Below are 12137 nucleotides of genomic sequence, written 5' to 3'. Positions count from 1 at the left end.
CATCTGACGGTTCCGAGTATATCAAATTTTGCGCGGTATCAGGTAGACAAACAGGGATGGTTAAGACAGGACAGCATAAAATTGGCTACAGAGGATCGTGTTTGCTTCGAGTTCGCCCATATGAGAAGTGTCGGTTGTCTTTTCGAAAGACGTACGATGGCTGCCAGAGAAATGTGAAGCGGAGTGCTGACATGTGGAGGATTCGGGGAAGTAGTGGTGGAGAGCATAGAATTAAGGACACTTTCAACCAACATCGACTTCGGCCGGAATTGGAATTTGGGCCAATCTGCGTTCGCCATCCCAACTGCAAAGATATCTATTTTGGTGCTATACGGTGCACGAAATTTGCATAAAATACACTCCCCTGATTGGGATAAATGCACTTCTCGCACCGTTCGCGACGCCAATTTGGCATCACCCCTAGAGACCACGTCCACGAATTCGATTCCAAAGCCCTTATCATCAACCGAAAAATATCTGCCGAGGTACGCCCCCACATCTAGGCGAAATTCGCATATGAACGCGAAAACCCATATAGTACAGCACTTGTTACCTAACAATGTTGGCGGCAAACCGAAATAGAAACGAAGGCGTGGCCTCCAACTTATAGATACTTAAGAGAGGAACAAGTCTTTTGCAATAGAACTAATGTTATCGTTACCAAAATACCCCCAGGAAGCTGTTGTCAGACTATGGAGAAGGACAAATTGTGGCCATGAAACTCGAGTGCGTGAGCATTCGCGAGATTTCCCGCAAGCTCCACAGATGTCCCGGTGCGATACACAACTTTCTATGGCATCCGCGGCGCGTTGATGGACTTAAATGCACGTGAAACGGCACAAAAGGCAAAAAAACACGAACGCAGCTGTTGCTGCGAGAGTCAGGTATTGGAGAAAGTCGTGCAAGAAACTCAAAGTCAGCCGCCAAATTGATGTTTGCGTGCGTCGATTTCACCATATACTTCGTCAAACGCCGCTTTTGAAGTACAAGAAGATGATAAAGGGTCCACAAATGCTACAAAGGCATGAAGATGTGCAGTTGGAGTGCGGCAGGAAGATGCATGAGAAAGGAAGTGCTTTTGGCGTCAGGTTGTTTTCCTGAATAAAAGCTTGTAACCTTGATGGACCGGACGGACTTGGGTCGTATTGGCACCGCTTGAGGTGCAAAGAAAAATTGTTTTCTACTAGGCACCAAGGAGGAGCATTTTTGATGCTCTGGGGGCCATTTCATGCTATGGAACGTCTCATCTTGTGCGTGTGGAAGGCAAAATGGATTCGGCGCAGTGCTGAAGTGTAATACAGGAGGACCTCTTACTGTTTGCTGCTACGACTTTTGGCGAAGAATGGACCTGTCAGCAAGATGGTGCATCTTGGCATCGGTCAAACTACACTACGAATTGGCTTGCATCAAAGAATGTGAAGATATTAGATTGGCCAGCGAAGTCACCGGACCTGAACTTAATTGAAAACGTCTGGGGGTTTCTCGCCCGGTGTGTGTATGGGAATGGACGTCAACTTGATACGCTAGAAGACCTTGCTAGCAAGATCATTGACTGCTGGTATTCTATTTCGGAACAGTACCTTATTAAGCTTTACGAATCCATTCCCCGTGCGTACACTGGCTGTGGTCGTAGAGAAGAAGGGCGATCCTTGGAGCCAATAGTAACACACAGTAAACAATACAACGTAATTTACTAAATGGTTTTCGCGTTCATATGCGAGTTTTGCCTACATGTGGGGGCGTACCTCGCCGGTGTTGCTTGGTTGACTATAAGGGCTGGGAATTCGAGTCCGTGGACATGCTCTCTAGGAGAGATGCCCGTTTTTAAACGGTGCAGAAGGTGCATTTATCCCAATCAGGGGGTCTATTTGTGCAAATTTTGTCTGTACCCTCGGTTTCGCCACCAGAAACGATCTCAACGTAATAAATGCTTGTTTTCGAACCGCTGGGAGTAGTGAGAAGCGGTGTAAAATATTTAAGATGTAGAATATTTTTGAACTGAACCCTGTGCTGAATTTGGTAGACTGTTCTTTTGCGTCCCACTAGGGTCAAATTACCATAACTTCTCCAAATGCCGTACTGAAGGGACGAAAAGTAGTTCAATGGAAGGCTCTCCTTGTTCTGAGTCTGGTGGTATAAGAAACTTGTGGTAGAGATTAGAACAGAAGGAGATGCGCCAGATTGAGTAAACTAATTTGGTCTGCTAAAAATATTGGACCCAAAAGTAAACACAAGTGATCGAACACCGTCAACAAAACTTTTATATTCACCCAAAAATTGCGATCGTCTACAAACAATGGGACGACTACAAATTGAGATCAATCTTCTAGACAGACTGTTGCCTTTTGTAGACTGGTTCAACTAAATTGTCTACATGGCTAAGCAGACGTCTGAAAGTTTGTTGCCGCATATTGACGGGTTGTGAAAGTTTGAAAATGCACGTCACAAACCATGTACAGTAGATGTAGACGTCAATACCTGAATGTGAATTCTGAAGACTTTGCTGCACTGGAGGAAAATGCTTCAACTTTTAAAGCAAACTTGTGTCTTTCCCTTCAAAAGACGTTTGCTCCACTGAGTAGTAATCCGTCGCAACCTCGTCTAGAACCGTTGCATTTCCACCATCATTCCAATCAATCGCCCCGCTTTGCGCCGAACTCAGTGCGGGTCAGGGAGGGGAGCAGTCTGCTCCCCCCCGACGTCTCCCTCGATCGCCTCCACCTCCCCGGCCACATAAGTCTCAATCCCCCAGTCAACATCCCCCCTCCGAATTATGCTCTCCACCATCGTCTGTCGAAATCCCCCAATCGACCTCTGCTATATCTTCGTCCTTCTTCTCCACCCCCCGTATCAACCGCGCCATGTCACCGTACAAGTACCAACGAATCGTCAAAAAGGTGCCCACTACCCTCCCTCCCAACAGCAGGAACTCTTCATAGTACGCGACCGCCTCCCGCCTCCCGCCCCCATTCAAAAATTTAGCAGAAACAGGGCACAGCTACACGCACCCATCAAGCTACCAACAGCACAACTCACGGCCACATACCCTCGAGGCCAATACAGAATCGAACAAGACAACACAGCAACGGCGAAAGGTGCTCGAAAATACAAGCGCACGAACAAAGCCGTAACAAACAATAAAAAACTCACCGCAACACCCCGCGCACCAAAACCACAAATCGCCGACAACCCACAAAAAGACACGCTGCAATATTCGGCACGAACAAAACCAACTCCCAAGCTGCAAACAGCCGCAGCCCCCACCAACACCCACCAAAACTCACCAAAACTCACTGCAACGCAGAAGCTCCTGCACGAATGGCACCTCAAACTCGGACACGCACATCCAAAATCAATCGCCACCATGTCCAAAAACCGACTATTGCCCCCAAGGCCCAAAGGCATCACAGACTGCACCGCCTTAATCACGTGCAGAGCCTGCATAGATGGCAAAACCACCACAAGACCTCACCGCCGAACCCAACACGCAACGCAAATCGGAGACAGTCTTTCGTCAGATGTGTGTGGACCGATCAAACCCAGATCAACACACAACGCGCACCACTTCATCACTCTCATAGACACCGCCACGCGATACATATGGGTATATGGGTTAAACAATCGCGCACAAGTACCGGTCACCATAATCAACGCGACCGAGCACACAGCGGCACAACATCAACAATACCGTAGCCTGCTTGCCACGGACAACGAGAAAGAATATCTCGCACGATCAGTCCAGGACGCGCTCACACAGAGAGGAATCGAATTTCGCCCAACAACTCGGTATACACCCCAAGAGAATGCCCTAGCAGAGCGTATCAATAGGACACTCATGGAACGAGTCAGGGCGAAGCTCTCTCACAGCCAACTCCCTGAAACACATTGGCAAGATGCGCTCTACGACGACGTATTCAAATAAAATTTGACATACCACCACGGCATCAAGAGCACCCCGCGCACAGCATGGTTCGATACACCACCACGAATCAAAAACATATTCACCTTCGGTGAACTAGGATACACACCAGGGCTCAAACCCCACGCACCAAAGCTCCAAAACGGAGCCATCCAAGTACAGTACATGTACGGACTCGACGACACGCACATTTGCATACAGAACATCGTAACCAGGCATTACGCCAAGATACGCGCAAATGACTTCAAACTGTACTACCAACAGACCGACCCCCTGCATAAGCACGAACGCCGCGTTCTCCGCAAAATCACGGACGAGGACACCACCCAGCAGGAGAAGAAAAAATCCGAAAAGCCGCAAGACCAAGCCGAGCAAGAAAAAACCGCGCACACCCACCATCCCCAAAACTGTCAACCGAACCACGGCACCGCCCAAGAAATTGAACCAAGCCAGGAAATACCCTGACGCCGCTCAATGGGGAGAAGCCCATGATGGCGAACTAGAGCAACTGGACCAAATGCACGCGATAGACTGGGAATCACAGAGCCCGACCAACAACCGGAAAGACACCATGCCCACCACAATGACCTACCGGTACAAAAAAGATAGCACAAATATCAAACGTAAGGACAGATGCTCCATCAGAGGAGACCGAATGAAAGCCCATGTCCACTACGATCCAGAAAAACAGCGACATATATAGCCGACCGAACAACAATTCGGACACTTTTCCCACTGGCAGCCTCCAGCAACATGGCCATCGAGCACTTTGATATAACAGGAGCTTATCTCAACGAGAAATATCAACACAAAAACAAGGTTTTTTATGGCAGCCCCAGTGGTTTGACCGGTCATATAAACACCCGACCACTCACAGTGAACTGAAAGGGAACGTATATGGAACCCCAGCAGCTGCGAACACGTACAGCACAGAGCTCCACAATTATATCAAAAAATGGATTTGTGCAAATGCAATCCGACACCTCACTGTTTCGCAAACAAAACGAGAAGGGCAAAATACTAATTGGTATCAGCATGGACAGCGAGCCTATTCGAGCAGAGATCGCCGAGATCTACGGCAAAGCCATAGGGAAATCCACTACATAGCAAATAGCACAAGGACAGATATCGCCTTCGCAGCCACAGCGCTACACTGATCAAAGCAATTAACCTGGGCCAACTTAATTCTGAAGCCCCTTTTTCAGGTCTATAACCATATGTAACATGGTCCGGATTAATTGTGAACCCAGATTAATATATGGTCAAATCAGATATAACATGGTCCAGTCTATTTATGAACCACTGGATTAACCTTGATTTCTAACATTGCTGACAAGTATTCAAGAAATTACGGCTCCACTTCTTGCCCATTGAAATGGACACGATGCTCGGATATTATTGTCTGCAGCTCAGAAAAGAGCTGCTTCTCTTCCCAAAGACCATATCGAGGCGGCGACATGCGTTCTCGCCCTTTTTGAACTCCAAATGCGACTTATCATAAGACTTTTTCCTCCAGGTCAAAACCAATAGTAAACTGGTCCAGTTTATTTCTGAATCCAGGTTAATATATAGACCAAGGTTAATTGCTGTGATCAGGTGTAGCTCGATCCCTCAAAAACCCCACGCAGAGACATTGGAACCTGGCGCAACGACTCGTACAGTACCTCAAAACCACGAGAACAGCAGGCATTTTCATGCCTGCAAGCAACAAGAGGACAGTGTAAGTCAGTGCGTATTACAACGCCGACTACGCGAATGACGAGACCACACGGAAATCGATAACGAGGATAATAACAATGGTCAATGGCGCACCCGTGCACTGGCTAGCAAAACAGCAACCGGTAGTTGCGAAAATCACATCATGTGCTTTCAGGCTGCACGTCGACAATACAGCCGCCGTGCAAATAGCAAAAATATGGGAGCAACACGACGAAGAAAATTTATCGACGTCAGGTACCACTGTTTGCACGACAGAGTGAAAAAAGGGGAACTCAAAATCTTACGAATACTCACCACCGAACAATATGCAAACATATTTACAAAAACCCCTCAAAGCAATACTGTACACCAAGCACAAGGAAAACATACAGATCCGCGCACAACCAACAAGCGCACACCAGCCCTCGCGTCGGGGGGAGTGTGGTTCCATTCAGAACTGACAACAGACGCTCGGCTAGCATGCACCAGAACCAAACAACACATGGTTCCATCCAGAGCCAAGCAAGTAAGGCACACGCAGAATAAGACACAGCATTACAGCACCTCACTCACTTGAACAATAAAGTCGCCGTCGTTCCCCGCTCCCGAGAGGGTCGGGGGTAACGGTGTCCATGGAATCACAAGATGCAAATGGTGTCAATCGGGTCCCGAGACAAACGAAGAGAGTTAGAGAAAGATGAAGTTTACTCGGGCTACCAGACCGCGCTCACCCTTATAGATCCCGGCTACACCCGAATACTGCAAATAGTGCGGTCTGCACTATTTTGGAGCGCCAATTCGAAGCCGAGGTGACGGTATTTACTGCGGTCCGCACTAATATTGATACCGCACTAATTAAGTCATTTCCCCTATTAGTGCGGTCCGCAGTAAATAATTCTGTTCTTAATAGTGCGGTCTACCCTAATTCTGTCTGTACTGCCGAATGCAATCTGGACCAATCAGAAGAGTTGAGATTTTTATTGTGTAAGGGTACTGGATATCTCTACGCGCCTTCGCCAACCATCTGGCCCTCATTTGCAATCACAGGAGCTCCCTCAAAATGGTTTCTATGCCTCTGAATTATGTTCTGTAGGTTGGGAAACAATTGTCTTTCCTCCCACTGCCCATTTGTGTTGAGCGCTAAGCCACATCTAATCATGGCTTTCCGTGCGTAGGTTGGACCCTCGCTGTCGCGTTGTGCGTTAACATCCGGAACAGCAGCTGTGGCGAGCTCCAGAAAGTAGTGCTTGCCTGGATTAGGCAACTTGCCAGAAGAAGCCGTAAAGTCACCCGCCATTATGTGCTCCATTTTGTGCTGGTCCCAACGACAACGCCAAGCACTTTTTAGCTTTTGTATCACAAAGGAATCGGCGGGGTGCAGTAGGTCCGTACAGTTCGGCGGGAAAAACCTGACCTCTGTGTTGATTTCGTTCAACGCTTCCAACATTGCCGCAGTCTCACCATGCCCACTGCAGTTGTCCATATACAAAACACGACAGCGGCCGTGCCGAAGCGCCCTAATTACTTTCCGTTCCCTCAGCCACTGCGGCATTACTTCGCGATCCATCCAACCCTTCTGCCCCAAGCGATACGAAACTCTCGCTACATCGTCAGGAACGCTTTGAATTGGGTAGCTTCTCTTCTTGTTCTGAAAAACCATCATTGGAGCTTCGATTCTGGCATCCCTTCTACCAGATATACGTACAATCACTGTCATCCCTTCCGCTCCAGACACTACGTCCGAATACTTTACCTCGGCTTCACCGCAAATTCCCAACGTTCGATGGTTGCCCATGTTGATGACAAGGTGCGTTTCGTCGGCATTTGATACATCGTCCTTATCTAAACGTCCTGAACGAAACGCTCGAGCCACAAAGCCAAGATGATGCGCCACTTTCTTCTCGATAAAAGCTTGCTTCTCCGGGGAAACCATCAATTTGCCTGTTTGAGCGTGACTAACAATTTAGTTCCGCTTCATAAATGTCTGGATCCAACGCGGTGTGATCATATACTGAATAAACGTTTTTGACGACGTATCAAAACAATTTAGAAAATATTCATCCCTCGTAGAACTTTTTATGAGCTGTCTCGCAAGATCCCCGAGCAGCTTGGCATTGAACTTTAGTCCGGTTTTCGAAGCCTGTCAAACTCTTCAAGGAGGTCGGCTTGCAGCGCCATTACCTAAGCAGACCTCTTCCGACCGCGGCCATGATTGGCCTTTAGATACACCCTTTTGAAGCCACAGCTTGTAAAACCTGGTAATTGAGCGCAGCGCGCAAGTCGTCTCGTCTGCTTCAAGGTACTCGAGGCGTGCTTTCCATAAGCGACTTGCCTTAGAATTGTTCGCCTTTTCGTTGCCACGGAACAGATGGGGAAACTGGCGGACAGCTTTTGAGGCAATGTGTTTAGAACCTGCCCTGAAGACCTCCTTAGACATCCACTTGACAATCCTAACGCGATCTGATCGCGTAAGCACACGTTAGACCGCTCTTGTGCGGACCGCCGAGGGCGCGGCTGTGTTGGGCGGCGGTGCCGGAAGGCCGAAGTTGGGTTGGAGTGTGGCAGATGTAGGCGGATCCGCAGAGGAATGATGGGCATCTACAGTAGCTTCTTGTGTTGAAGCTGCGTCTCTTTCGTTCTGCAGGCGTTCGGCATTTTGGAGGGAAGCAATAATGGGAGATGCTGATACCGTCATGATACGCAAGCTGGATCTTTCGGACGGCGGGATGCGGCTTTGATGTAAGAATGGAAAAGGTAGGCCTTTATATGTGCATAACCGAAACACCACAATGGCGTTTTGTTCCAGATTTGGGTTCGTATCTGTCAAAAATGGCGCGCAGGACAGCGAATTGGCTGCCTTCTGAGACTGCACTATTAGATGTGTGGTTTGCAATTAGTGCGGACCGCAGTAATTGCGCCATTGGCGATACGCGAGAAACACAATTTACTGCGGTCTGCACTAATTTCGAACCCGCACTATATTTTCACCCGCACTATTTGCAGTATTCGGGTGTAACGCCGAGACCACGTGGTGGTCATTAGTTTCGTCCGACACCGCCCTCCTTCGTCACACCCATTAGGCCCTGCCGCTTTTGTGGCGGCAGGGGCCGCCAGCGCCGGAGCCTCGGCCGCACGCCGAGGGGCGAGCAAAGTAGAGAACGACTCTTAGACATTGTTATATTCCGACAACCCGGGAGGGCGCGAGGTCACAGAGCGGCCGTCGCCGCCGACTTAATAGAACACCGGGGTGCCAACCGCAGTTCAGTATCCTTAGTATCCTTCCCGAACGCCTGGTGGAGATGCTCTAACTGGTTGAGTCTGACACCAACTGCCCTTCCAGTCATATTTTCACAGCGCCCACTCCCCGGGCGGGCAGGCGGGCAAGGCTGTTTCCGCATGCGGAAGAAATTGCACGCACATTTGTCGCGTTAATGCCATGACGCACTCCATCCACGCCCATTGTTGTAGCCATTTGCGGCCCAGTTTAACGCACACATCGCACGCCGCCCCTTTTCTCGACACACCAACCCCCTCCCCCGTCCCAAAACGCACCCCTCCAACCGGTATCCCATAGTGCATCTATTGGATCAGTGCGCGCTTTCCGCAACCCGGTCCTCTGCCTAACCGCATTCAATCCCTTCCTATCTCCAGCAACCCCCCCCCCGCCCCCTCCCCCCACCCCCTCCCCTCCCCCGCCTCCCCGCAGCTTCTATATACACGTCTCCCCATCTGCACCCGCCCCCCGCCCATGCCCGACGCACCGCACCATGCATCTCACGTCGCGCAAGTCGGACTCGCGCACGTCGACCGCGTCGGGCGCGTCGTTCCCGTCGTCGCGCTCGTGGCACAAGCGCACGTCGTCGCGGCGCCCGATGGAGACGCTAGTCACGCTGCGCAAGCCGTCCTTCTCGCGCATGGACACCTCGGAACCGCCCGTGGAGGACGATGTCCCCGACGACAACATCTCCATGTCCTCCGCCGGCCAGAAGGTCATCCCGGCCACCTTCAAGCTCGTCTCGCTCGAGGGGAAGAACGCCGTCACCAGCGCACACAGCGACGACCCCACCTTCGCCCAGGCGGGCGGCCACGAGGGCGCATTCCAATACGACGGTGCCACACTCGTCAAGAACGTCACCGAGAGGGAGGCTAAATTTTACGAGCAGGCCGCTGCCGGCGACTGGCCGTCCGTCCTGCTGCCAAAGTACTACGGCCGGACAAAGGCAGGCGACGCCATCAAAATTCAAAACCTTACCCACGGCTTCCACCGCCCGTGCGTCATGGACTTGAAGATGGGCCAGCAGACCGTCGAAAACACAGAGACTAAACTTATTAAGAAGCTCAAGATGACCGCCCTGGACGTCGTCACCAAGTCCAAGTATGCCGGCGTCCGCCTCGAGGGGCTCTCCATGTACCGCACCCTGGAGAAGGGGCACATCAAGGGCACCAAGGCCCAGAGCCACTCGCTCTCGGTCCGCGTCTCGCTACAGGACGTCATCACCTTCTTCCTGACTGACGAGTCCGGCGTCCGCACTGACCTGGCACTCCGCTTCCAGACCGCCATCGAGGGCATCCTGCGCCAGTTTGAGAAGAACTCCCGTTTTCGCTTCATCGGCTCCTCCATCCTCTTCATCTACGACAACGACAACCGCTCGCCGCACATGCGCTGGGCCCGCGCCCTGCGCCAGCTCCACACGCTCAACCCCAACGCCCGTCTCTCGGAGGACCAGATCTCCGGACTCACGCGTCGCACCAAGTGCGACGTCCGCATGATCGACTTTGCCCACACCGGCCCCATGTCGCGCGACATGCGCCTTGACGACGGCTACATCACCGGCCTACACACCATCCTCAAGGCCCTCAAGGCCATCCGCGAGTACCGCGCAAAGCCCATCTTCTCCGTCCGCAACGCCGTCGTCGACGTCATGGAGGAGCGCCGCGCCATCACCCGCGCGGCCTCGGACAACTTCCCCGACAAAAACGCACACCCCGTCCCCTTCACCTTTAGCACATTGCTCGGGGACCTCACCCCGCTCCTTGCGGGCACTCCCGCCACCGAGAGGAAGGGAGAGGGCTCATAAGCCCTGCGCCCTAGCTGTTCCCTGCCTGTCGTCCATCCGAGTGCCTGTTCAATTCCAGTTCCTACACTCGCTCCCTGCCGCCCGAGGCGATGCCCTCCTCCACTACCTTGTGCATATCTGTTTCCGCACAGCTGCAACGTCGATCCGGAAGATCCTGTTGGGAACCGAGGCAGAGCAGTCAAGTTTTGAGGCTCGTGAAATAATACAACGTTTTAGCTCAGCGCAATGTGCACATACCGTATACTTTCTATCTGTAACTTTCTATTTGCAACCATATCTTTAAACGAGATGCGTTGTCGTTCATAATGTATCAAGGGAGTTTGGGCCCCATCCCATAGATGCCAGATTAGGATTTTCGACGCTATCGCGCTGCGGATGTTCCACAAGGGCCAGGCGTGACACCGGTCGACACGCAAGCCCAATGAACTGTACTTTGGCGATGAGACGCCCCCATCAAACTCCTCATGAATACTGATGAACACCTCAATTCGCTACAAATATTCGTTTGAGGAAAGCCGTGGAACTGCCACGACGTCTCAGGGTGGAAGAGAAGCATGAAAGGGACATGGCCTCTTATCAAAGCAAGGAGGCCACCTGGAAGTTTGCAGGTGAGCATCGAGATGGCAATTCGACATGTAATATACCGTAGGTGCCATAAGGGTGTGTGCCGGCTCTATTGCTGCTCTGCAGGATAGATAGGAGTGCGTGTCACGTCTGTTACAGTAGAGTTCCGCTGCGCAAGAGAAAAACAAATTTGCTACAAACGACCAAAACCCACGAGCCATTCTGTAGTTCAAGTCTACTCTAGCTCTGGCTCTAGCTCGACATCAATTCCAACCCTTTCGATACTGCCTTAGGGCGCACTTCTCATGTCGTCGTTGTCCAAGCTTCCGCGTCAAAGCCTCTGAGCCTCCTCCAGGCGCGTCCCCCTGTTGAAAGGAAGTATGCGAATGGCGTCCTTATGTTCAGAGAGTGGAACAGCGCATTTTCGTGACGTTGCAGAGTGCTTTAAGGTGGTTTGTGGGTGAATGGCAGTGCTGTACTGTAGATGCTCAAATCATGACTTGCAAACCACATGCGGGTTCAGCAGAAACGTGTTTGAATAAAACAAGGGATACCTAGGGAGCCCTGCGCCCGTGGCCGCAGACCTTCTTTTGAGATGCACTAACTGTTTGATGCAGAAAGATTTTGTATTCAAGACCACACTATCCTTGTATGGGCCAGTACGTAGTATATCTAACAGATTGTCCCTCTGCCTCAAGAAGAAGAATGCTCCTGCACTGCGCCTGGTGTGGATGTAGATTCGAAGCATTGCTTGCGGAATGTATGACAGCGGCATCTCCTTGTCGCATACAGTGCAACTACAGGGGACTCACATGATGTTGATGTTGACGCATGTTAAGGCAAGCATGTATCACGTGCGTTGCACTGTTCAGGTGAAG

General features: G+C 51.0%; 1 protein-coding gene; it reads left to right on the top strand.

Annotated features, from left to right (window-relative positions):
• The first annotated feature begins 9384 nt into the window (after positions 1–9384).
• Positions 9385–10992, top strand: CHC_T00003487001 (hypothetical protein). XM_005714799.1 is given in 2 exon segments: positions 9385–10695; positions 10696–10992. The coding sequence occupies 1 exon segment, from the start codon at positions 9385–9387 to the stop codon at positions 10693–10695; it is 1311 nt and encodes a 436-aa protein (XP_005714856.1). The 3' UTR covers positions 10696–10992.
• Positions 10993–12137: the final 1145 nt, after the last annotated feature.

The sequence above is a fragment of the Chondrus crispus genome, genomic scaffold (genome assembly GCF_000350225.1).
Source record: "Chondrus crispus Stackhouse genomic scaffold, scaffold_191, whole genome shotgun sequence".
Lineage (NCBI taxonomy): Eukaryota > Rhodophyta > Florideophyceae > Gigartinales > Gigartinaceae > Chondrus > Chondrus crispus.
Note: the sequence above shows the minus strand (reverse complement) of the source record. Positions and strands in the feature narration are given on the sequence as shown.

What these genes read in the sequence shown, in the direction of transcription:
- CHC_T00003487001 (XM_005714799.1), top strand. Translation starts at nt 9,385, where the DNA reads ATGCATCTCACGTCGCGCAAGTCGGACTCGCGCACGTCGACCGCGTCG.